The 26,941-nt window shown below is 41.4% G+C and overlaps 2 protein-coding genes across 4 annotated transcripts in view; one reads left to right on the plus strand and one right to left on the minus strand.

Moving 5' to 3' along the window:
- The window catches only part of PODXL (podocalyxin like), a 49,423-nt gene extending 41,595 nt beyond the window's left edge, over positions 1-7,828 (plus strand). Inside the window, exons 4-8 of the mRNA XM_027538966.1 lie at positions 8-79; positions 1,934-2,081; positions 2,292-2,353; positions 2,619-2,786; positions 3,802-7,828. Of these exons, the coding sequence (XP_027394767.1) occupies positions 8-79; positions 1,934-2,081; positions 2,292-2,353; positions 2,619-2,786; positions 3,802-3,996 (645 nt within the window). The 3' untranslated portion in view covers positions 3,997-7,828. The remainder of the gene's footprint in view (positions 1-7; positions 80-1,933; positions 2,082-2,291; positions 2,354-2,618; positions 2,787-3,801) is intronic.
- Positions 7,829-10,718: 2,890 nt separating this feature from the next.
- Positions 10,719-26,941, minus strand: part of MKLN1 (muskelin 1) — a 380,366-nt gene continuing 364,143 nt past the window's right edge. For 2 of the 3 annotated variants that reach the window (XM_027538968.1, XM_027538969.1), the window contains 2 exons: positions 25,802-25,856; positions 10,721-20,451 (listed from right to left, as the gene is read on the minus strand). In XM_027538968.1, the coding sequence (XP_027394769.1) occupies positions 20,330-20,451; positions 25,802-25,856 (177 nt within the window). In that variant the 3' untranslated portion in view covers positions 10,721-20,329. Of the gene's footprint in view, positions 20,452-25,801; positions 25,857-26,941 lie in introns of all 3 variants that reach the window. The other variant, XM_027538967.1, reaches the window with a different exon arrangement.

The raw sequence follows: 26,941 nt of genomic DNA on the forward strand, positions 1-26,941 counted from the left end.
CTTTCAGATCCAGTGCCATCCTCCTGAAAAGCTGAATGAGAGCAAACTCTCCCTGAACATCTCGGGCGCCAACAGCTGTGTGAGTACCTTGTTCATCGGAGCCCCACCCTGACCTGTATCCTGCAAAGGCGGTTTAGCTCCAGGATTACTCAAAGTGGAAGGGAATGGAGTGTTCCTTGTAGAAAGGAGCTGAGAGATGTGTTCATTTCCTGCCCTTGTTTTTGGTCCTTCCAATCTTACGGAGGGTCAGAACCAGCTTCTCTAAAGGAAGCCCCGCCCACAGGGCTGCTACAGGCCAGAAATACCAGGTCTCCTGAGCTTTCACTTCTGAGAGTCTGACCCAAGCCCTGGTTCTTGCTTGCCTCCATTCAGGATGTGGCTTTGTTAAAGCCCATCTCTTTGGGCTTCAGAGGCCTCAGTTGAAAAGAAGAGGCTTAGTCTGCCTAACTTTCGTTGTTCTAAGAGTCTGTGGTTTTATATTTCCTGCTCCATGTTATCTGACGGCCTGCCTCTAACCCAGGGGAGCCGTTGCCAACAGCTGTTCTTCCACTCAGGATGGTGTGTGTGTGTACTGTTTGAGGGAGATGGTGTCAGCACGTGTGTGAGTGCGTTTGCATGAAAGAGAGAGTTTAGCCGTGTTGTCCACTGCCTTCAGACTGCCAGTCTCCCTAGGATTAAGGGCTTTAGTCTGGGGATATCTGCTGCAGCGCTTACTCAGTAGCTGAGGCCTGAGTGAGTGCTGGTGATGGATGGCTCACTGCCGCCCTCTCCTGGTCAGTGGCTATTTTGCAAACACCCCTAGGAACCAGAAAGTGAAAGCAAGCAGCATGGAAAACTTGGGTTTACGATACTTTAATGCTACCTATTTTCTGCAGTTGTTTTCTTTCGGGTGTCCATTTTGCTGGAATTTTCCAAGTGAACTATAGAAAAGCTGGAGTTTTCAAACAGAGCAGGGTTTTCCTGGGATTGGGCTTGTTGGACAAGGTGAGAAAGACACTGACGCTTGCCCAGCCTTTCCTCCGGCTCTTTTTGGCTGAAACTTGGCAGGGGTGTGTTTGGTGGTAAGCCTTCTTTTGCCATAAATGGGAAGAGGAAAGCCCTGCATCTTTACCTGGCAGCAGGGCTGGGGAGTTAGTAGGCCTAAGGAAATGCCAGGTAGAAAACCCAAGGGATGGTTTGTGGGACAAGCCAAAGCAAGAGTCCTATTCTTCATCTGGTATCCTTATTCCAAAGTCTGGTCAGAGAAACACCAGTTTGGGGTGCCTCTGGATGACTGGGTAAAAGCTCCCCACACTTCACTTCCTCACCCTCAGCCCTAAAGCCACATCAGCCATGCTCTTTCTGCTTAGAAATATAGAGGAAGCCCCCAAAGATGTCCTTGTGCGTCTTTCAGACACTCCCAAGTCCCCCTGTGCAGTGATGGCCTTGCCCTTCTCTTGTCAGCCTATTTATGTTTTTAGTCTTAGCCGAGGGAACAGGCAAGTGTTTCAACTTTGGGATGGATGACCTTGAGCGGAGAGCCGGGCACTTCCCCTCCTGAGGTCTCTGAACTCAGCATCAAGGGCTGGTGAATGCAGGTTCATTGGCATCTTTGCGCTGGCAGTGCCTCCGTGGGTCCTTCCAGGGGAGAGAAATGATGACAGGCAGCAGATCGTGATGCTTAAAGAGCTCTGAGAAAGAGGGGCACACTCGGGGGAATGGCATTGTTCAACCAAGATGAGATAAGCGGGACGGGAGGACGAGGGAGGAGATGTCCACCTGAGCCAGAGAAGGCAGGGGCTGGCCCAGGAGGAGAGTGTGTGACCCACCAGTCCAGGCAGTCGGTTCACAGCTGGCAACAGCATTGTCCTGACCTTAGCTTGCAAGGGCGGCCCCACAAGCCTAGGCCGCTGTTGTGATCCCCAAGGAATTACCTGTTGTTTCCCCACAACAGAACACAGTTGCTTCAAATCACAGACTGGTCGAGGTGTTGTGCCAAGCAGTAAAATCCTCCTTCAACAAAACTCAAGATGAGTGCCATATAGAGATGGCTCCTGGTTCACATGCCCAGGAAGTGGACATCAAACAAATTACTATCATCAGTGAGTTGAGGGCAAGGGCAGGGAGGCCTGTCTGGGGTGGGAATGGGGCAGGGGCGTGACAGGAGCCACAGGATGGGTCAGTTGTCAACTCTCAGTCACCTGCACGAGAAGAGACACCGCTCAGGAGACGGAGGAACAGGAAGTCCTCTGTCCCTGCCATGTCTCTCTGAGCTAGACCATTGAAGCGGCATCTCTCCCTCTCCCCCTCAGCAAAGCTCCAACCCACGGACATTTATAAGTTGCTGAAAAATGACTGGGACAAGCTAGAAGGCGTAAGTAGACGGCCCCACATGCTGGGACAGACTGGGTCAGGAGCCTGTCCCTCGGAAGCCCGTGGTTCCCCGTTTGCACTGTTTCTCATTGCTGAGGAACCTCTGGTTTGCAAGCATCTAGATGGGAGGATAAAAGGGGACAGCAGGGCAGTGGAACAGGCCCCCCAAACCCCAAGTGGAAGAGCTCGTAAGTGAACGGGAGTTCTGAGAGAGAGAGGGACCCGGAACCTATTTTTTGCTCTGTCACTTTCTCTTTCCTGGCCAGGTGGGAGTCAGAGACATGCAGTTTGGGGGTCAAGGACCACCAGAAGAGATGGAGGACCGGTTCAGCATGCCCCTGATCATCACTATTGTCTGCATGGCATCCTTCTTGCTCCTGGTGGCGGCCCTCTATGGCTGCTGCCACCAGCGCCTCTCCCATAGGAAGGACCAGGTGAGGACCAAGCATTCCAGTTCACCGGAGGACTTTCACCCTGTTATTCCCATATTGGAGAAAAGCCGTGGGCCCTTTCTGATAGGCAGAGGTCATCATCCCTTACAGGAAATGGAAATTTGCCTGAAGAATTAAAGAGGCGGCAAGGGTTTTGGAGTCAAAGAAGACTTGCGTTAAGCCCTAGCTCTGCCTCTGATTAACTGGGTGACCTTGAGCAAGTCATAATCTCTGAGCTTCAGGTTTCTCATCTGCGTAGTGGGAATATCCACCTTGCAGAGTTGCTCTGTGGATCCATTGCTGTAAATGGGCTGAGGCATACCCGTCTAACCAGAAGGTTTATCATCTACCTTCCTAGGATTCCCTTGTAACAGTTCCGCCCAGATTCAGGGTTCTCAACCCTGGCTGCACACTGTGGAGAGCTTTACAAGAAATCCCCCTGCTTAGTTTCCTCACACCCCAACTGAAACGGCATTTCTGGGCCACTGTATTCGTTTAAAGCTTCCCAGGGACTGTCTTCTGCCACTGAGGTTGTATCCCGGGTAAAGAAGGAGAGAAAGCTCCCTTCAGATGGTTTCCACCTGCAGCGGGAGGGCAAAAGTTTCTGTACACATCAGGTTCAGCCTTAGAGAAGTCCTAGTCATTGGGCCTGATGAAATGCATTTTCTTAGAGTTCTTCCCTGTTCAGAGAAGTGGTGAGGAGGGACCTTGAGAGGAAGGTTTGATGGGGAAGGAGTGGAGGAGAGGAGATGGGAGAACAAAGTCCGTCTCTGCTGACGTTACAGATTTGCCACCAGGGGACAGCTGGGAATTCTAGGGATACTGGGCAGGTTCTCATCTCAAACTTGCCCTGAAGCAAGCCAGCCGTCAGGATTGGCCTCCAGGACCGCCTGGTGTCCACATTAGCTAAATTGGGGTTCCTGAATTATAGGGGAACAAGTGCCAGTATTAAGGTTAGAGCAAGGCTGACTACTCTCAAAAACTACCCTTTTTTCTTGGGTCACCTCTGTCACTCTAGCAACGACTAACAGAGGAGCTACAGACGGTGGAGAATGGTTACCACGACAATCCGACACTGGAAGTGATGGAGACCTCATCAGAGATGCAGGAGAAGAAGGTGGCTAACCTCAATGGGGAGCTGGGGGACAGCTGGATTGTGCCTCTGGACAACCTGACCAAAGATGACCCTGAAGAGGAAGACACACACCTCTAATCGGGGCTGCCGGCCATCTCCGACGGTGCAGAGCTCCAGCCCAACCACCTCAAGTGCCATTTGTAAGGGGAGGAGGAAGACCCTTCTTCCCCTTAGAGGGAAAGACTGGGGAAGAAGAGCAGACTTGGAGGGTCCCTTCATCCCAGTCCCCACAGGCCTTAATTTTTCCCTTTTCAAGCTGAACAAATCACATTCTGTGTAGAATCCTCTTGTAGAATAACCCACTAGTGCCTGAGTGCAGTGCTGCTGGGAGAACAGGGAAGAGCCATAGAAGGAACTCTTCGAGACCATCTACTAGCCTCCATTCACAGACAAGATGACCGAGGCCTAAAGAGGGTAAAGTCAAGGTCACACAGCCACTGGGTGACATGTCGGAATGAAAAGAGACCCTTCATTCAGTCCAGTGCCCGTTCCCACCACACCACGCTGCTGGCATCACCCATGCCCTCCCTCCAGAGCTACCCCGGGCAGGGGTGGAAGCTGCCCATCAGTGGATGGGCTGGAGGGCAGAGCGGGGCTGGATCCTGCCTCCGCGGGGTCTGGCTCCTTGAAAGGACAGGTCCCGTTCCTGTCTCGTCTGCCGGCCTTGTCTGCCTGCCTGTGTTCCTGCCCTTTGTTCTCCCTCCCTTCATTCAGTTTTTTCATCCCCACTCTGTTCCAGGGCCTCTGGGACTAACAGAGGTCATTCATGACCCTCAGGCCCTTGTTCTGGAGTCTAGTTTCCTGGCATCTGCTGGCACTGACAGAGCACACAAGACTCCCCCTGTGAACATGTCTGCCCACCAGCCATCTACAGATGAAGAGAGAAAGGGAAGCCCCTCTTTCCAGGATGGGTCCCCACATACCCCCAAGGCTCCCCAAGTGCTGCCTGCCTCCCACCCCCACAGGGACTAAAATCTGCAGCAGCTACCGAAGACAAGATGTTTCCTGTTTCATTGTCATTGCTCAGCCGATGCAATAGAGAGGAGATCCCAGCTCAGTCATTCCCTCTGAGGTTCAGTGTGAATGAGCAGCTTTAGGACAGAGCTTCCTCAGGCCCAGTCAGCAGAGAGGTATCCAAACAGACAATCGACTGAAACAGGAAGGACAGGCTTTACTTTTCCATTTCATAGGATACTCAGGGGCTTTGCAAGTTGCTCAAGAGTTTTCTCTTTTAATCCAACCCTCTACTGCCAAAGGCCAAAGCTCAAATCATTGAGATGTTTGAAGATTCCAGTCTTCTGTGCACAGGGCAAGAAGAGCCTGGAGGGGAGGTGCACTTCAAGCTGCGTAAGGAGCAGCCAGCCCGAGTAGAATCCCAGCAACCTTTCACTGTCGGGCATGGAGCTAGGCCGTGCCATGTGCCCTCTTCGGTATTCCTAGTGGGGCTGGCTGCCCGGCGCTCCTGCAGGTTCTGGTGGCATTCTCAGGGAAGCACAGTGCCGACCGTTGCCCAGTGGAGGGGTTTGGAGGGAGCTTAGCAGGTAGCAGCTACATAGACGGCACCTGAGGACTGAGCACAACGAGCTTTCATCTGATTTTCTGAGGAGAGGGAATTCTGTGTGGAATTTTGAACTCTGCCGACGGTCTCTCTGTTGCTAGGCATAACGCCCCTAGATCCTACTAGGAAGATGCTTCAGGAGAATTTAAATGGTCACTTGGCCTAGGCTGCGATAGATCTGATAGAATAGGCTCTCTGCTTTGGGACAGGTTATTTTTTTTAAAGGAGAGGATCTTAGGGGGACAATCTGTGTCTTTCCTTGGCCATCTAATTCCCTCTTCATAGTCTTTAGCCATTTGATACCAAGGGGAAGAGGAAGGCCAGAGGTTCAAGTAGGGCCCCCAGTGAGTTTCCCACAAGCTAGAAAGATGCTAAGGTAACAAAGACCCTGAAGTATTTGCCCTGATTCTTCCCTATTTGGAGGTTGGCAGGATGGAGAATACTGGTTTGGGGGGAAATAGAGGAAAATGCTGTCTCACTGGGAAAAGATGTTTGCTTCTTTCCTACCCAGCATTTGGTTCTTTCTACCCAGTGGGTTTCTATCATGGCCACCGTGGGAGAGGCCAGCCTGGATTACTCCTTTGCTGATTCTGGGTCTCAATCCACCAGCCAGGTTTAGACAGAGACAGCAGATACATTCTGGAAGCCAATCAAAGGCCATAAGCCACAGGCCTCTTGGGGAGCGAGAAGGTGACTGGCAAGGACCAGAGAGTAAAAATGAGGCTTGGTCAAGAGGAATGACTGTGGCTCTGTCCAGAGACAGCCTTGACAAGCTCTGGGCTGGTTCAGAGGCTCCTTCTTTGGGTGCATCTAGTTGCCCAGAAGCTAGAACAACTTGCCCTGGCTTGCTCGTGCCACTAGACACCTATGTCAAAGACCATATTGCCATGTGTCTGTAGTGGTCATCTTCTTCCCACATCTTTGCTGGTCTTGGATGCTATCTAGTTAATTCAGATTCTGGGGCTAAGAGAGGAGAGAGAGAGAGAGAACTCAGCATTGACTTGAAACAATCTGTGCCAGAGAGATTATAAACTCTTATTTCGGTGGCACACTGGTTTCCCTAAACTTCATAAAAGGCCAGAAACCATGAATCTGATGACTGGACGAAATCCAGGGGGAAGCACACTGTCATGGCAGTGGGGAGAGGCGCAGCAATGCTTATGAAGGGGGGCACAGAATATTCGTGTCATAGGACAAGATACAGGTTTAATCTAGTCTAGATGCAAGCCTGTTCTTTCCCTTCTCGATAAGGAAAGCTAACAGAAAGTTTATTTAAATCACTTCTTGAGCTTTTATCTTTTTGACAATATACTGGAGAAACTTTGAAAAACCAGTTCCAGCTGATACACATATATGTATTTTTTGAAAATGTAAATACAACAGCCACATGTTAATCCACCCCGCACTGCTTTGAGTGAATATACTTTGAAAAAAACCTTTGTTAAGAGAGAAGGCTTTTTTCCCTCTAAACAGGAATGTAAATGTCTATTTTACTAGCTTTTGTTTTTCTTTAATGAAAAATGAAATACGAGACAGGCTGATGATGAAGTATTTGTCTTGCAGACTGGGCATTTTTATTTTTAAATATGATCCTCATCCCCTCCCCATGAAGTCCCAGCACATTACAATAAGGGTTGTAGTCAATATGCACTGGTTGGGAAGAGACTCTCTAGTCATAGAGGGGTTTTAGAACCCAGTCCAATCTTTTATTTTTTTAACAGAAGAAGAGTCTGAAGCCCAGAAAGATAAAGTGACCTGGTGAAACTCATGTATTTAGTGACAGAAAACAGGCTTAAAACCTGGACTGGAAGACTGTCCAGTGCTCTGTGCTTCAGGAAGAAACCAACAAATTAAGGAGAGTGATACCAAGGACAGATCTGCAGCAAGCGTAGGGAGAGCATGAAGACAAAAACAGGAACCTTACTGGTCTGTGGCTTATTTAGATCTAAGACTTAAATGAACAATTTTGTTCTGCCAAGAATAGTTTTGAATAGTTTCTACATATAGGACTAAGGATCAAAGGGAACAAGATGGGAAGGCACAGGGGGTGAGAGTAAAGCAATGGCTTCCATCATTGTCATTAGCTGATTAACTCAGGTTTGGTGAAAATCCTACCCTGAGTCAAAGGAGGGGATTACTATTTGCTCCATGTCTTTTTAAAAAAATTAGTGAATGTTAAAAGAGTTTGCTCAGGAGACTGGGAGAGCTGTGTCTTGGTGGACAGGGGTCTAAAGTACACTGGAATTTACTGAGAAACTTGTTTGTAAAGATTATTACTTATTGCTGTTTTCTTACAAAAGTATATTTTGGAAAGTTGTATACTGTCAATTAAACTGCTTTTGTCTAAGCTGGCTCAAGCGCTAGTATTTTGCTCTGATTGGCTTCCATTCTTCACTTGCGCACATGGCTCATCACTGAAGACCCTCTGCGTAGTGGTGCCTGCTTAACTGCACAGGCCCAGAGCAAAAGGACAGAAGCGAGAGGAAGGACAAAGGGGTTCTGGCGATGATGCCAAGTTCTCCAGATCATCTCAGGCTGCCTTAGGGAGGAGAACCCAAAGTGCCCCATTTCCCTCACAACACATTTATCAGTGTTTTCCCCTCTTCCTTCTCTTCATTTGCCTCAGAAAAAATTGTGACTCACCCACCACCAAAGATCCCAAGGGGGCTGCTGAACCCTGATAGGTATGAAACAGTTTTAAGGACAAGGCAAACATTAATAAAAATACAAAAAAAAATTAAAGGATTCTGTCTGCCAATAAAAGGATCAGTTTACTTGTCAGAAGCCTGTGCCTGTCCCTTACCCAGAGATATGCGAGCATGCCCAGTAATGTCAGACTCAGACCCCATGCAGCACAGGCTCCTCTGTCCCTGAGATTCTCCAGGCAAGGATACTGGAGTGGGTTGCCATTTCCTCCTCCAGGGGATCTTCTGGCTCAGGGATCAAACCCACCTCCTCCTGTATTTCCTGTGTTAGCAGGTGGATTCTTTACCCAGAGATGTAGTGAAGATGAAGGAGGTTCAGGAAAGGAATTGCTCAAAGATGATTCTGATTCTCTTTGTCTCTTGGGGTGGTAATTATCTACTGACATGTTTCTTCACTGCAAGAAGAAAACTTTATCATTCCTAATCTGCTGCAGGGAAACAGGTGAATCTGGTCCATGCTCATACTTGGCTATACAGCAGTCTCTTCTGTTTGCCTGGCATCTTACAGTTTACACATCTTATTTAGGAGTTGTCACCATTCTACCGATAGGGAAACTGGGGACAGAAACTGAGGATTCTCTCAAGATCACACAGCTAGTTAAATGTACCACTAGGCCTCGAATCTACATCTTTTTCCTCCCAAGTTGTACATTCTCTCAACACCATATTGATGCTTGTGTTCCAATAACAACAAAGTATGTTTCCAGAATGCAATTATAATAGGATTTTCCCTTTACATGGGAGTTCCGAAAGGCAGTTAACATCCTTAAGGCTGCCAGAGTTGGGCCAGGGGTATTTTGAGGTTAACTTTAAGAGTGTGCCAAGAATACAGAAAGGAGGAGTACCAAGAACTCAGGAAGGCCTCTGGCCATGCTCAAGGTACACTGTTCTAAGAGAATGACTCATCGTTTATCATGGTCACAAAGACCTATGACTCCATTCTCTTCCTGAAGAGGTCATTCACCCTGCTCCCTGCCCTGCCAACCAAGAGGCACTCTCAGTTGTCATTTTTAATTTGTTATGCCTCTTAGTCACTCTAAGTCTCCATTTTATAAGCTCCCTCCCAAACCGCATATTTACTTTGAATCCTAAGGGTGAAAAAATTAAAGAACAGGACAGCCACTATAGTTAACATAGGTGGTACTGAGATAGCTAGTATTTTTCAATGGCCTTGGCATCTTATAGATTAAAAAGTCACTGGGACCCTACCAAACAGGGTCTTCTACCAGCATTTACTTAAAAGGGAAGGTGAGGCAAAGGAGTTGAGACTGTGCCCAGTGCTACACAAAAGTCACTGGTGGATCTAGATACGAGCCTAGGATTCCTGACTCCTGCCCTGGACCACCCATCCTTACAGCCCGAGTTCAGAGGGCAGGTAGATAACATGTGCTACAGACATTATACCAAATGTCCTAACCTCCCACTTGAAGTTTTGCCAAACATCAGACTTACTAGCCTGGCAGTGGACAGACCAACAGTAGGAAAGCTACTTCTACTACAGCTTTTCTTTCTTTCTTCCTTGTAATATGAATGTTTCTGGACAGAATGTAACTTGACGGCCTTCATCCACACTTGATATGGGAGCAGCTACCGTCTCAACTGTGTTAAACACGAAGCCTTCTCTGCTGACTGCTCCCCTCCCACCAGATGACAAATACCTCAAGGGAGAGGAGGTGGTGACCCACATTTCCATCCTTTTAATTCTCTAGAGGATTAACCCAGGAAAGGCCAATTCCTTACCTTATCACCACTCACTGTTTTCCTGTTTTGAAAACAGAGAAATGTTACTTACAGGCCATGCTCAAAGCACACTCTAGTAAAATGGATTATTTTTGATTTGTAAAGTGAGAGAACATAATCCCTATTTTGAATAAAATCAGTGGACAACTAACACCAGAATACAGAATCACACACAAAGCCAAGAAAAATGTAAACCAGACCAGGAGATAGAAAGGGCCAAGAGGAAAGCTCCTTGTAAGAGTCTGTCTGGAAAGCTCATACAACTCAGCCCAAACAATCCGTTATCTTTGTTGAGCATATTTCTAAGTTTATTTTTTTCAAGGATCAGCCCTTAAAATTTCTTCCCCTTCTTTGGAGACAGGGATCCAGAATTTTACCAGCCTTCAGATTCTCTTTATTATCTTTTCTACAATTAATTTTCAGTTCAGTTTTTTTTCCTTCTAGCTCCTAACTTGTACAAGCATGCCCCCACTTAAAGAAAACCTGGGAAACCCAAGTCCAGATTTACAAAACGGATAAAGTAGGACTGGTCATTAACAGTAGACGAAGAAAACACCATTTTATGAAGTCACTTACCAGTGCTCTTTAGGAAACTTCCCCTAGAAACTCAGTAAGATCCACCAGAGCGTCATTTCAACACTGAAAACAAGGTCTTCTACAGTGTATATAATTTGCCTGAATAAAACTCACCTATTTGAGGGAAAATATTAACTTTGTAAAAGTATTTACAAAGTATGTAGGTATTTCAAAAGTTGACTTCAAAACAAGTTTTACCAAACACAAGAAATAGCTTGTAGTGTCCATATATAACTTTTTATTAAGAAAATGAACAAAATACATTCTTTCTCCATATGTACATTACATACAACGTAATTCTACAACTGCGACTGTTCAGCAGATCATCTATTTATTCACAAAGCAGTGTTAACACATTCACCAAACCTGGGATCAGAACATTACTCATACTAAGAAAGAAAACAAAACCCTAAAAAGTCCATACTGAGGGCAAAAGTGAGATAAAACAGAGGATCATGAGCGGGGTGAGGAAGATTACAGAGCACACTCAACAGAGCCCAGCAATGTAGAACACTAATGATGTCAGAGGATACCTGATGCCCCCAAAACGTTTCTGTTTAAACATTCTAGCTGGCCCATGCCAGGGGTTCCAGACCTATCTCATGATCTCCACTACAGGATCCGTGTTGCTACAGAAGAGGAGAGTAAAGGCCAAGGGGTAGGACCCTGAAAGGTTGTAGTTTCTTCCTTCATACATTAAGAAAAGGACTCTCATGAAATACAAAGCTCCTAAATCTTAGCTGATAACCAGAGAAATACGTTTTTGGAGAGATAGTTGCTAAGCATGGTAAGGGAAATCTTGTGTCGAGGACTCCTTATTTATATACTTATGTTCATCTCTTTTCTTTTGCTTTGCTCTTCTCTGCTTTTCCCTTGGCCTTTGAAAAGTACCTTATCCTTCTTAGGTGTGAGTTTAATTATATTAAAATAAAGTCCATCTAAACAGAAAGCTCTTTGTTATGAATATGCTCCAAATGTCTCTAACGGTACATAAAGCGTTTTAAAATTCAAATTAATCTTAGAGATAAAATTTCAAATGACCTGAACAAGGCAGCTCCCTATATAGCTTTTGGGTAGTATCTTATATCTATAGTTTAGGCTTAAAAATTACATTTCAACAATTATTTTCAGATGGCTTATCTAAAAAGGATAATGTTTTAAAGGAAAAATGCTTGTGGACAATGGAATGGCTGTGTCAAGATTTTTTATTTTTTTCCTGGTCTTTACCATGTTAGGGTAACAGAAGTAAAGTAAAATGAGTAAGTCTCAACAGTTAAATAAGAGTGGCTTTCCTTCTTCACACTCTGTAATTTTCTAAATTTCTATGATAAACATAATAATACAAAACCAATAAATGTTATTATTTAAAAGTCCCATTAGAGATGTTTAACACTCTTCAACTTTCAGATGAGCTGGCTGCTCTAACACCATGTTTCCAGTCTGGGAGATGTTCTAACAGAGAGAAGGAACTATCCACAGCGTCAATAAGCAGATCCAGAAAGACAGATTCTACTGGCTGTGGATGAGCTGCACCTTTCTGCTCAACCTAATCTGCAGTCCAACTTTGGTTCTGAGGATCTAGCTCTATCTTTATCTAAATGGATCTTAATTTCTGGCCAAGAGATACTTCTAATTTCTAAGAGTTGACAAAAAAAAAAAAAAACTCTAACATCTTTCCCAAGCTGCATTCATAACCCCCCCAACCTCCCATCTTTTCCATTGAAAAGGTGGAATATTGTTTGTTGCCAAGACCAACACAAGAAAAGGAGGCCCTAAGTTTTCCTATACTCTTCTTCTGAGGCTGCAGACTCAGCTGTGGGAAGAAATCTCATTATAAACAAAAACCTATTTCCATAAAAGAATCTGCTCACAGAAAAATGTCTCTTTACAGTTTCTAAACTGAGCTATACGGAAAATTAATACTATATTATTTAATTTGTTCACTTCAAAAGATATTTTATGACAAGTCAGAAAAGCAAGCTGTCTTAAAGAATAACACAATCACAGTGTATCTTGGTTAGGCTAAATGTAATGCTTAAGAAAGTGAGTCCACTTTTATTTCTCTAAATGTGTGGTTTACAATTGAGGGAAAAATTGTTCTAAAACTGGTTACCAAAATCATTTTTCTGGGAAAGGAAAAAAAAAATCTCAAAAAGGAGACTACATACATGACTGTTAAAAACATAGCTTCTCCACAGAAGATTGCTCACATTTAAACTTTTAGACTTTGATATTCTACTATCAAATTTGAGGTTTATAGCTAATGTGTATGTGTAAATCGTATCTGACTCTGCGAGCCCATGGACTATACAGGCCATGGAATTCTCCAGGCCAGAACACTGTGGAGTGGGTAGCCTATCCCTTCTTTAGGGGATCTTCCAGATCCAGGAATCAAACCAGCGTCTCCAGAAAAGCCAAGTGAATTTAAGCTAAGTCTTTATAAAGGTGCAAGTATCCTAAGACTTTTAAAGTACACAATTTAAAAAATGTTCAGTTCAGTTCAGTCGCTCAGTCGTGTCCGACTCTTTGTGACCCCATGAATCGCAGCACGCCAGGCCTCCCTGTCCATCACCAACTCCTGGAGTTCACTCAGACTCATGTCCATCATTCTGTCCTGTTTCCCCGCCTTTTACCTTAAGAAGGTAAACACAGCCAACTACAAGGCAACATGCTGAAACAGTCACTTGCCAAAATCTGATCTCCTTTGCTGCAAAATGAATTTACAGAGCTCTGCCAGTTACCGTGGAATTAAACTCATTCTAGCTACTTTCTCTAATGCAGTCACTTCACAGATGGGGAGGAAACCTAAAGAACAAACCAAAATTATTAAGTACTCCTAATGCCAAGCCCAGAACTCATTTACTTCCTGGCAAAGTTGAATAAACAGAGACTTTCTAGAGTATGTATAATTTATTTATTTTAAAACACGGAAACTAAACTGATATCAGTTCAATTCTGTATGGGTTAGAAGTTAAGCATGAAATGATAATTTTCTTCCTAAAGGGCTAGAAAATGAATGCCAACCACATGACACTAGCTGAACTGTAACAAAGGTTTTCTTGAGATTTGTTAACAAAAGGAGAGAAATTAAGCTCAAAATTGGCTACTTGAGTAACTCCTTAATCATGCACAAAGGCCTGTTCAGTACATCACACAGTGTTTTTCCTTTCTGCCAATTAATTTTGCATTCATTAAGCACTGAATGAAACTGAAGAATGACGATCTTTTCGGGTTGGTATTCGCGTGGCAGACAGCTCAGATATCCAGACTAACTGCTGTGAATGCTAGCATCCCAGATGGTACAGAGCTGTGTGCAGCAACAGCTTAAACTTGATAAAAAAACAAGTTCCCTGGGAGCCCCCAAAATTTGTGTGTTAAAATGTTTTATTGCTGGTTTTTCCTCTGGATCCTTATCAAGGAACTGGCTGTATATAAGAAACTGCTCACCTACTTTAAGATCTAGAGCCCATTATAACTGGATTTTCTGTTTCAAGATCTGCATCAGCTATTTGGGACAGTGAGAAAAGCAACTAACCAAGAAATGCCGCTTTCTAAAGACTGTTCAGAATAACTGAGCTTTCATCCCTTTTGACAGGCTTCTTCTCAGCACTGCAATAGATTAATTTATGGTTAGAAACGAAGAACTTTCTTTCTCATTTAGATCTGTGGACCTTCAAATCCATGGGCAAAAAGCTTCTAGTTTTCCTTCTCTAACAAACCCTCAAATCTCCTATATAGATCTGTTTCTGAAGTTCAATACTTTCAAGTGAAAATGCCAAACAGTCAAAACAGGACATTACATATAATTGTTTAATAGTTCATCAAAACTGTTTCAACAGCAGATAAAAAGAAAGAGAAGACAAAGTAGTTCATAATTCCAAGTGATACAACTGGTCTATTTCCTTACTCAACATTTCCCCCTTTATTGTTGCTAACCCTGTGGCTCTCAGGTAATATCCACGTAACACTGTGTTTACAATAAAGCTAGGCAGTGTTTGAGGACACCATAGTACGTATTTGGAAGTCTTACTTCCAGAAAATGGCTACTGTGGAAGATAAACTAGAATTACCCTTTGATTTTCAGGTTTTTACGTTATGAATTGAACTGGAGTTCAAGATCTGTAACTTCAGAGTTCTAAGAGAAAAAAAAATAACGGATTCCCACAAAGGCATCTCTGTGTTCTACGAGAAAATCTGGTTTACTATCATTTCTAATGGCTCCTTAGGTTAAGGGCTGTAAATCTACTGTCAGAGAATTTACAGGATTTATCACTGGCAATGACTGGGTAGGATTTAGCTATTTAAAATTTGAGCTAAATTCACATTCTTTGTTGTTTTTGTTGTTGTTATTCTTTTGGGCCATGTGGTATGGCTTATGGAATCTTAGTTCCTTGACTAGGGATCAAACCCAGGGCCTTGGCAGTGAAAATGTGGTGTCCTAACCACTGGACCACCAGGGAATTCACTAAATTTACATACTTAAGGGGAAGAGACATTTATAAGACTGTACTACACTTTTAAAAATTTATTTTTTTTTTGGTCACACCAAGAGGCACGTGGGATCTTAGTTCCCTGACCAAGGATCGAATCTGCACCCTCTGCATTGGAAGCACGGAAGCTTAAACATTAGACCACCAGGGAAGTCCCTGTACTATTTTAAGAAAAAAAAAAAGAATACCAATCATTTCATGGCAATTAAAGCTATTCCTGATATTCACTTATCTCAGAAATTGAAAGTCAATTCTTAACACAAAATTCAACTTTAGCAGAAAATCAGTGCTACTCAGGGGAGGTAAGAATAGGGAACTGAAAGTTACTCAGTGTCCGACTCTGCAACCCCATGGACTATACCATGGAATTCTCCAGGCCAGAATACTGGAGTGGGTAGCCTTTCCCTTCTCCAAAGGATCTTCCCAACCCAGGGATCGAACCCAGGTCTCCAGCATTGCCAGCTGAGCCACAAGGGAGGCCAGCTGAGCCACAAGGGAGGCCCAAGACCTCTGGAGTGGGTAGCCTATCCCTTCTCCAGGGGATCTTCCCGATCCAGGAGTCAAACTGGGGTCTCCTGCATTGCAGGTAGATTCTTTACCAGCTGAGCTACCAGGGAGGCTCTAAGAATAGGGGGAAGGAGGCAAAGAAATACAAAGACAACAGGCAAATGAAAATTCTGGTGATGTGCTAAATTCCATGAGCTCTGCTATGAAACTTGCACCTCATCTATAGTATAACTATACTTCTTAGTGCCAGGCAAAGCAACACTGGCTCTTCATTTAAAGAATGCTGTAAGCTATAAGCCATATTACTATCCCCCAAATGAAAATGATTCAAGCACTTTTATAGCAGTGTCTGAACATTATAAATTCTTTAATAACATATGATTTTAAATTTCACTAATCTATTGTCATTATCAAGGATAAAAGAGCATGTTTGCTTCAGAATGATTTTGAAAACCCAGGAAGTCTAGGGCTGAAAAAGCCCCGAATAAAGTTATAATTGCTAAGAAAAATAATGGAAGCATAATTCATAGTATTTGGGGGATAGGAAGAAATCAAGGTTTAAAAATTATGTATAAATAAAATCTCTTAAGACAGCATTTTTTTTTTAATAAAAAGAGCATTTAGTGAAGAAATCAATAACTGTAGTTATGAGTTCTCCCTGTCAAAACAAACAGTGCTGACTGATATCATCAGCTGATCTAGCTGGCTCCTAATTATTTCAACAAACATCAAAATTTCCACCTTCAACTGAATTACCTCCAGATTAGAAGTTTGGGGCACCCATATCATTTCAGCATTAATACAAACCACAGGGAGATATAGGCCATAGTCAAAAATCGCAAAAGAATAATGCTATTTGACTAATAAGGAATACAAAAAATTTGAGTGAAAGAACCTGAAGACCTAATCTACAACTACTGTTATATACAGACTCTCTATGACTACTCCTCTAGTAACTATGAACTTTTTCTAAGAAGCCTGTGTACCTCAGATTAAGGATTATCTTAAGAATTTAAAACTTAATTAAAGTTCAGGCTAGAATTTCTGCAAAAGTTTGAAACTGCATGTGCTAAGTCGCTTCAATCGTGTCCAACTCTTTGCAATCCTATGGATTGTAGCCCTCCAGGCTCCTCTGTCCATGGGATTCTCCAGGCAAGAATACTGGAGTGGGTTGCCATTTCCTTCTCCAGGGGATCTTCCGAACCCAGGGACTGAACCTGCATCTCTTGTGTCTCCTGCATTGCAGGCAGATTCTTTACCACTGAGTGACTGGGGTATGAACGTGTATTTTTTGAGAGGGAAAAAAAAAAGATTACAAAGGGTATATTTTTTAATAGCTTGATGATGTTTAAAGTACACATTGTATGATCCTCTCCCATAGAAATCATTTCAAACCGTAATTCTCAAGTGCTTTGTAACACCCAACCAGCTAAAGAGGTAGCACGACATTCAGCTAGGAAATAATCAAACGCCCCACAGTTACCTAATGAATTTCATCTTGTGTTAAGAATAATTATAGGGTAACTCCTTACATGACACTGAGTTTAATTCAGAAAACAAAATCAGAACCACACTGCTTTATAAGTGCTTTTGAGCCATTAAGTATCATTCACAATCTAGCACTGTGTCTCAAACTAGTTTCTGTTTATAAATTAGATTTTACAACTGTTTTATTATCTGAAACTCTATTAATGTATCTCTAAATAGCACTTTTAAGGCAGATGTGAAGAGATCCACTAGAAAGATAAGTTGGCAAATCATTTATGTTCAAGACATATTTCACTGATGAATGTAGTTTTATAATCTTAAAACACTGAGCTCTAAACACAACATGCTTTTCTGTGATAAATCAGTGTATTAACTTTCTAATGTTTTCTATCAGTTTTAAAGAAAACCAGGTCTAGAAGACAATCTTGCTAAAGGTTAATACTGTCAGCTTTAGCACAGAGCGAGGCACCCAAGTCTCAATTCCTTTGCTTCACAGGAGGCCAATACATGTGAATTATTCAGGTTGGCCACATGAGGTCTCTGTCATTCCACAAGATCCAAGTGCATTTTGGAAGTATCTTACAAATCAGATAATTAATTTATCACGAGGTACAAGCACTGAAGATAGTGTTAGAGCCTAGTCTATTTCTAGTTTATTATTCTGGAATAATATATTCCAGTGGAAAAAGGAGAAATGGGGATGAGGCTGAAGTCAGGGGTAAGGAAACTGAGCAAACTGTACTCCACTAACGAACGCATCTAGCACCAGGGTGTCTCAATGGGGGCTCACTAAGCTAGGATAAAAGGATTTTTAAGTAGTAAAGCATAGATATTTGGCTACTTGAACAATGTATATAAATACCAAATTAAATTGTATACTACTAGAATACTTGGAAATACATGTAGCTTTTCACTAAATATATAAACAAGTTACACATCAGGGTTCAGATGTCAAAAGTGAGCAGAGTGTCAATCTTGGTGGGTATAATGAAGCCCTACATTCTCCTGCAATCATTACCAGCACTGCCCCAGGGTACAAATTCTGATTTACCTAGTCAATAACTTCCTAAATACAGTCTATGTCACTTAAGCAACACTAAATGGTTTGCTATGACTCAATCCTATTTTAACACGTTAGTGATAAATATATATAGAAGTGAAAAAAAGAGAAAAGGTTTCACTTAAAGTGAGGAAAGATGAAATTAGAACAAGAGTATTTAGAAAACAATCAGTAGAAAGTCAGTTAGGGAAAAAAATAAAAGCAAACAAAATAACTGAGTCCAAGAACTAAGTTTCCTTCAAATACGGAACCTAAAGAACTACAGGAAAAAAAATGGCCAAAAAAAGCGGGGGCGGGGCGGGGGGAACCACCATAATAAAGTAACTATCCTCAAATTAAAATAAATAAATAAATAAAAAAAATAAATGGTGGAGGGGAGCAGAATTTCATTTGGTTACTGTCTTTAAAAGTGCCAGAAATCACAGTGAGTAAAACTAGAGCTTTTAAATTTAGAAATTCTTTCCAAGTTCTTTCCTATCAACTCACTGATTTGTACTTGATTCCTCAAAAAGACTTCACTAGATTATAATATGAACAATAATGTTTTATGTTCTTGACTGTCACTTAGGGAAATCTTTTAAGGAACTGTATAAGTAGTAAGTAGATTCTACTTGCTCACCTGTAAAGTCAATGGGTTATTCTGCAGCTACATAGTTCGGTACTTCCTGAATTATGTACTGTATCTTTCATAAATCTAATTGTTTTATAAATCACTACTGATTGCTTTGGAATGCTTGAAAAGCCAAGGACTCCAAGATTCAAGGCTAGGAGTAGGAGAGATATATTTCTACCCATCTCCAAAAGATGAGAAATCATGCAATAATGACTAACTGAAGAGGGATCTCAAAGTCTCATTCTTATACATGAGACTCTTCAAGAGTGCAAATCAATTTCTTCTTTGGTGAGGCCTAACCTTGCTACTTGGGACATACTAAATTCTCTGAAGGCATTCACTTGGAAGAGCCATTGGACTGGTAGACATTTATTATACTCAGTCTGCTTTAAGTCTGGTAGATATCAGTTGCATAGAGCATACTTCTTGGCCAGGTTTAAGTTTCCTATGCCACATTCCACAGCACCTCATGGAATACAAGCCTCCAATCTTCACAACAAAAGGAACTGTGGAACTGCCTTTCTTCTAAATAAAAAAATATTTGCACCATTATTTTTCTTTTTCTCTATTAAAAAAAGCCTGGTCTATGTGTTATATGAAATGCCTGTCAGTTGTAGTCCACTGGACTACAAACCATTATTCTTTAAAATATCAGTATATAGAAGCAGACGTAGGGAGCTAATGTGTATGGAAAAAACGCAGCTCTGGAACCCATTCTCCCAAATGGAAACGCTATAAACAGATAGCATTTGTAGGAAGAAACTGACAGCATACAGAAGAAACTGAAGCCCTGGCCCTGAATAGCTCTGCCAGGGGAAGGAGTCCTTTTCTTCCAGAACAGTATCAATGAATGTACCAGTTGCAACCAGAATCCTCCTGCTGGTAATTTTGAGAATGGCCCTTAAAGGTTCTGAAGTATATTCTCTCCTCGGTTTAAGGTTTCTGTGACTCAAAGTTTTGTAATAATCACTACAAAATGTATCATTATAGGAATACTATATACCAATCTTAGATAAGTACGTGGATCAATCTCAGGTTTTGCCTTTTAGTTCTATGACAAGGAGCCCTCTGTCCCTCCTACTGTGTAATGTAATACAAGACTCTAGTCAACAAAGACACATATATCACTTAAACACACAGCAACTGCCCTACAGAACTATATACTGTTAAGAATGAAGTACAGAGGTAACAGATGATATAAATCACTTACAAGCAGTTGGGTGATGTAAGGTAAAGTGAAATGGGAAGAAAAGAAAAAGAAAGAAAGGGCAAAACAAGCCAACAACAAAATCCCAATCCTTGTAGCACTGAGTCCGTGAACACGGCTTACTTGTCCCAATTTTAGAAAAATGAAATAAAAATCAGAAAAGGGTATACTGCCTGATTATTTTTTTCTTTTATACTCATGAATTCTTAAAAGTTAAAGAAAAAATATATATTTAATGGAAAGTATATACCAATTTCACTTTATTAGCCTAATTTAGGAATGGGATGAGGACGACGGGGTCAAGGTCAGGTGTGAAGGAAGAGGGTTAAAACTTGTGACAGCAAAGATCCCTTCAAAACTCTGGTGCAGTCCTCAGTCACTGCAGCCTAACTGTCAGTCAACAGAGCTGAAATCCAGAATACCAAAAGCAGACTCCTGTGCTCCAGTTCTGTCCAGAGACTCTTCAGTCACAGTGTGATGAGGTCCACCAGGTTGCCTTTAGGAGGAGTCATGCTGTCAGGAAAGAAATTTACTAAGGTGTCAAAGAGCTGAGTTCTTTGAGCATAGGTGTGATCCACGTCCGAAAAGCCTGGTGAAAGAGAGATAATAAAGAAACTCATCCACTGTGTTTAACGCTCTACACATAACAGTAAAGCTAGTTGACAAAAGCAGCAATGTATAATGGAAAAATCAAAACCAAATCAGGCTTTGAAACTGGAGAGCAATGGGCTCTGATTCCAGTTCTGCGACACAGCAATGGTATGATCTTACGTAAAGTAAGCAGCCTTTCTACAACTGTTTCCTCAGCTACAAATCTGTGATAATCCTGTTTATGTCATAACCTTTACAGTACAGATTAAGTGCACTTATCTGAATACCACCCAGCAGAATGATTAGTATTTTAGTAACTAATATTGATTTCTCTTCCTTTCTTTGTAAGCATTTTCCTCTTCTAGTCCACTGAGGAATTTTCATCTCTTTTCTTTTTAATGTTTTTGGCCACTAAAACTGTTTTGATAATAAAAATCTAATAAAAATTAAAGGGGTCTTTAGAAAGCAGTGGGCTTCCCTTGTAGCTCAGTCAGTAAAGAATCTGCCTGCAGTGCAGGAGACCTGGGTCCGTTCCCTGGGTCGGGAAGATCCTCTGGAGAAGGAAATGGCAACCCACTTCAGCATTCTTGCCCGGAAAATCCCACAGACAGAGGAGCCTGGTGGGCTGCAGTCCATGGGGTCACAAAGAGTTGGGCGTGACTGTGCGACTGACACTTACACTTACTTAGAAATCAGTATAAAATCATTATGCCACTGAGAGCTGGAAGAAGTCTCAAAGAACTGAGTGAAAATTCAGATAGTCCAGAAGAATGTCCTCCCAGAGGATGGAAGCAACATTTTTAATTGGAGGGTTATTGCTTTACAATATTGTGTTGGTTTCTGCCGTACAACAAGAAGCATCAGCTGGAACTATACGTGTATCTCCTCCCTCTTGTGCTTCCTGCCCCCACCCCCATCCCAGCCTCTAGGTCAGCACAGAGCACTGAGCTGGGCTCCCTGTGCCATACAGCAGCTTCCCAGTGTTTCACACATTGCACTGCATATATGTCAATGCTATCCTCTCAATTTATCCCACCCTCTCGTGGCATGTCCACAGGTCTGCTCTCTAAATCTACGTCTCTATTCTTGCACTGCAAATAGGTTTATCAGTACTATTTTTCAAGATTCCATATATGTGTATTAATATATGATAATTGTTTTTCTGTTTCTGACTTACTCCATTACTTTTTGAGTACCTCCTTGCTTTCTGGCACAGTAGGATCTCCAAGCTTATCTTTACACAGCTTTGGAATCTATCATTTTCCCTAACAGCTCTAATTTCTTTTAGTGGCAAATGATTTTTACAAACCAAGATCAGTGGTGCTGTTTCTAGGACTTATATATATGTACACATATAATACACATATCTCTTTTAAAGAGAATAAAATTATTATTCCATGCTTTTACTGCTAATATTTTTTAAGGAACCTCACGGGATTCTTCCTTTCCTTATTTCATTCCATATTTATATCTCCTTTCTCCTACTAGGGAAACCATCTCTCTCAGCAATATCATCATATGTATTCATTTGCTCAACCTAAAACACACACAAAAGAAGTTCCAGAATTACTATACCCAAATCAGTACCAGCAAAATTCAAGATTTCCTTGCTTTTGCTATCTTTAGAATATACTTCACTGAGAGTATACAGTTTAAGCTGTACTTAAAAGACTTAATTCTCTTTTTTCCCCTATTGTCTGATTATGTCACAAATTTGATAAACATGTTTGTTTCTGTTCACATTCAACTTCAGGGCATTTACCACCTTTGTTTTATTTGTAAAAATGTTGTGGTATAAAAAAATGTTGTGGTATATTGTATTTTTAAGAGAGGACATTGATTCTGTGGTAGTAATTATAATATCATTTTCATGAGATCAAATGATGTAGGAGGGAAGGAAATAAACACTCAGTCTCCTACTACCTGCTGGGTTCTTCATGTATGACCACATTTCACTGTCACAAAAATCATATGAAGCAGTTACCATAAACTCCAATTTCAAATGAGACACTTGAGAGAGATTCAGTCATTCAATAACGTATCACAGTTGGAAAGGAAAGAGAATGGAGTGTGAATCCATGTCTAACTCTAAAGCTCATTTATTTATTTTTATCAAGTATTTGAGTACTTATTAAATAGAAAACCTATCTTTTATTTTTATTCACCATTTACCAATAAGGAACGTGAAATTTACACTATCATTAGATGAATGGTTAAATTATGGTAGATCCCTATTATGGGACATTGTGTATCACTTACAAATACAATAAATCTAGTATAGTTTCACATAAGCATCTCCAAGCCACATTGTTAAATTTTAAAGAGTTATGTGGAGAATACACATTTTTATATTACATAATAAATAGAACCAGAACACATAAAACCAAACATCTGTATGTGTGTGTGTACACGTATACAGTTGATCCTCATTATTCACAGATTTCATATTGTGCGTTTGTCTACCTGCTAAATTTGTAATCCCTAAATCGGTATTGTGCCACTTTTGTGGTCAATCACAGACAGTGATTGGCACCAAGTGGCAAAAAAATCTCAGCGGCCACATGTAAATATACGTTCTCAACTGAGGTCAAACTAGTTAGTGCCCTGCCCATTTGTTTCCCCTCTCAGACTATAAACAAGTGCTCTTCTCACCATCTACTTGGTGTCATGTTCTTCGCAGTTTGTGTTTTCTGTTGGTGACTTCACTGCTTAAAATGGCCCCCAAGTGAGGTGCTGAAGTGATGGCTAGTGTTCCTAAGTGCAAGAAGGCTGTGATGTGCTTTATGAAGAAAATACACATTAGATAAGCTTTGCTCAGGGTGAGATACAGTGCCACTGGCATGAGTTCAATGTTAATGAATCAACAACATAAATATGTAAGTAAGGTATGTTCCTGCTGTAACAAAACAACATTATATATTAATTAGTTGAAAAAATTCTGTGACAAGAGGCTTGCAGGACCCTAACTCTGGTATTTTCCATAGGAGCAATGGGTCAGTATTAAACAAATTCAGGGTTACAGGTAACTGTATAGAATATTATTGTGAATTGTGGGAATCAACTCTATCTGTATGCCTGTGTGTAAAGATCTGCCAAATGCAAGTGGTCACACTTGAAGGAAGGAGACAGAGATTGAGGGAAGTTGTTCAAAGACAACCTGAATATTAAAAAAAAAAACAAAACCCTTTAAAATGTGTGGGGCACCAGGAAACTCAGCAACGGGATCATTACTACATAAATGGTAGTGACAGGACAAAAAGGCTGTACTGATTTTAACTTTCATGTTCTTAAAACATACCTTGCTGAAAATATGCTTTTAAAATTAGCTAAAAGTCAGAAGTCAAGCTTCAAAGTGTCCACAGCCATAGCCACAGCAGCCTAAGCTAAAGAACCTCGAAGTTTATTTTTCTCCGAAGTCAGTCATTTTTCAAAACTAAGACAATGCCAGCAGTTTGTAAACCATTTTCCATCTTTCTAAATTTTTAAATTACAAATAATATTAGCAAATAATTTTTAATTCTAAGAGGTTAAGATAAACTGGATGAATTCTGAAGAAGTCAGAAATTTTAGTTGAGCCAATTTTGGGGGAAACATAATTTAGAAAATGAAATAGTTATTTATACATGAAAAGTGTACACATCCATACATTAAAAAAAATAACCCACTAGATTTAAATTCTAAGTGGAGTGAAGGTAAATCAATCAGAAAATGAACGAGAAGAACTAGGAACTCTAAATAGGCCTGAAACCTTATGAAAAAGACTTTTGAAAACAAATGTCAAATTTCTCCTTATGAAAATTGGCATATAGCCTGAATTTACTCCTTATTCAAATTCACCAATGTTACAAAGCTTACATTTATAAGGCAGGTAACAGAAGTGGTACTCTAAATAGAACACTTACTAAGCATTTCATTTTGCTGTTTTCAAGAATACTTAATTCTCTTAACAACCTGAGGTCACTACTCTGCTTACCTCCATTTTACAGATGAAGAAATTAATGATTAATGATTAGAAAGGTGACTTGTTCAAAGTCATTTTTAAAATTAGCAAGTGGCAAAGCTGATATCTAAACCTAGACTCTGACCCTTAACCACTATACTACACTCTTCCCTCTTAACTACTACATTGCTTCCCTTCAGACAAGGTAGGAAACAAAACTCCACAGAACATTTCCCTTTTTGTATTTATTTCTGTTGTGTCTGTACTGATCTCAGTCTATCTAGATAAGGTCTGTTTAGAATCCAAGTAAGACAAACTGTTCCTGACAAAATATATTAGCTGACAGTGAATAGAGCAAAGAAAAGAGTTAAGCTAAAGGTAAAATATTTGCTGACAACAGTTTAATATATTTAAATGACTGCCAAGAAATTCTTGTTCTAAAGGCTAAATATAAGTCAGCCAGAGACATTTTAGTGCTATCCACCATTAAAATAAAAATAATGGCTCTGGGCTGCGGTATCCATACATAACAAGGCACACATTCACTCAAACTGAATATCTATGTGCCAGGCTCCCAGTTTTCTATCACTAAATCCATTTCAAAAGATAAAATTCAAAAGGGCATGAACTTTCTAAAATAATGCCTATAACTAGACTCTATCTCAGGGTTGAGACTCCTAACAACCTGAATACACTTAAAAAAATTTTTTTAAACTAGTTTGTTTATTTATGGCTGTGCTGGGTCTTTGTTGCTGTGCGTGTGTGGGTCTTCTCTAGTTGGGCGAGCCAGGGCTACTCTTCACTGCAGTGCACAGGCTTCTGCTTGCGGTAGCTTCTCGTCGTAGAGTGAGGGTTCGAGAGTGCAGGCCCAGCAGTTGTGGTGCGTGGGCTTAGCTGCCCCGTAGCATGTGGAATCTTCCTGGACCAGGGATCGAATCCATGTCCCTTGCATTGCAAGGCAGATTCTTAACCACTGGACCTCCAGGGAATTCCTTCTTAAATAGCCTTTCAGTGTGTGGAATGGTGGTAAACAATTATGTAAATTTTTAGAAGAACCTTCTGAAGTTACGTTTTATAGCGGTCCTCTCGCTCTGTGGTAGAATGTTAACTCATGGTAAGTATATCAGTAATACAGTCTGCATTCCAAAACAATGGTACACAAACTACTTGACCAGGCTTCTGTGCCGTCTATTTGCATAATAACCCAGCGACTGGTATAACAGGAACTGCAAGCTGACCCATGAACTGGGAACTGATGCCAGTTATCAAGAATTTTTTGCATGTTACTTTGAGATCTGTTTCATTTGTTTGGATGACATCTCATCTAATGTTTCATTTTGAAGAAATCAAAATCAAACCTCCCCAATGCTAGGGCATATGGCCAGGTAAAGTACACTGCAATACTTACCTAAAGCTGTGAAATCTGAACCAGATTTAAATAGAGCTGAAGCTAGGAGCTGAAACTGTGGGGAAAAAAAGAAAGCAAATTAGCTTAGCTAGGTAGTGCAGTGCCAGTCACTCAGTCGTGTCCAACTCTTTGCAACCCCATGGACTGTAGCCTGCCAGGCTCCTCCAATCCATGGGTTTTCCTAGGCAATGATACTAGAGTAAGTTGCCATTTCCTTCTCCAAGCTAGGTAAGCACACTGGAGAAAAAAAATTCCTATAATTTCAACCATTTAGTTACTGGATGTCTGTCCATATGTATTGCTTGGGTCTATTTACCAAACAGAAAGACTGAAGGCGGGAGAAGGGGACAACAGAGGATGCGATTGTTGGATGGCATCACCAACTCAATGGACATGAGCTTGAGTAAGCTCTGAGAGTTGTTGATGGACAGGGAAGCCCAGCATGCTACAGTCCATGGGGTTACAAAGAGTCGGACACGACTGAGCGACTGAACTGAACCAAACTGATTCACCACCAAATAGCGGAAAGAAGAACATCGTATTTAGATTAAAGAACATGCTAATTTTTTTTTACTGGACTCTCTTATCATTTTTCAAAATACTAGACTAAGTCCTGGAATTATTTTATTTTAAAAATATATTAAAGTATATACTTGTTAAGGAACAATTTAGTCCCTAGTACTGTGTTCAGTCGTGTCTGATTCTGTTGGAATCCCCTGGACTGCAGCCCACCAGGCTCCTAAGGAACAAGAGGTCAACTGAAATAAAAAATTACTGCTACTATGTGATCCAACAATTTCACTCCTGAGTACATATATCCAAAGAAACTGAAAACATTAATTTGAAAAGATACATACACTCTGATGTTTCATAGTACCATTATTTACAATAGCCCGATATGGAAGCAACCTAACTGTCCATCAACAGATGCATGGATAAAAATGTGGTATGTATACACACATCCATACCCACAACCCCCTACACACTGGAATACTACTCAGCAATAAAAAAGAACAAAATTCTGCCATTTGCAACAACATGGATGGATCTGGAAGGTGTTATGCTAAGTGAAATAAGTCAGACAGAGAACAATAAATACTGGATGTCAACATTTACATATAGAAACTAAAAAATAAATGA

Source organism: Bos indicus x Bos taurus, chromosome 4 (assembly GCF_003369695.1).
Source record: "Bos indicus x Bos taurus breed Angus x Brahman F1 hybrid chromosome 4, Bos_hybrid_MaternalHap_v2.0, whole genome shotgun sequence".
NCBI classification, from domain to species: domain Eukaryota; kingdom Metazoa; phylum Chordata; class Mammalia; order Artiodactyla; family Bovidae; genus Bos; species Bos indicus x Bos taurus.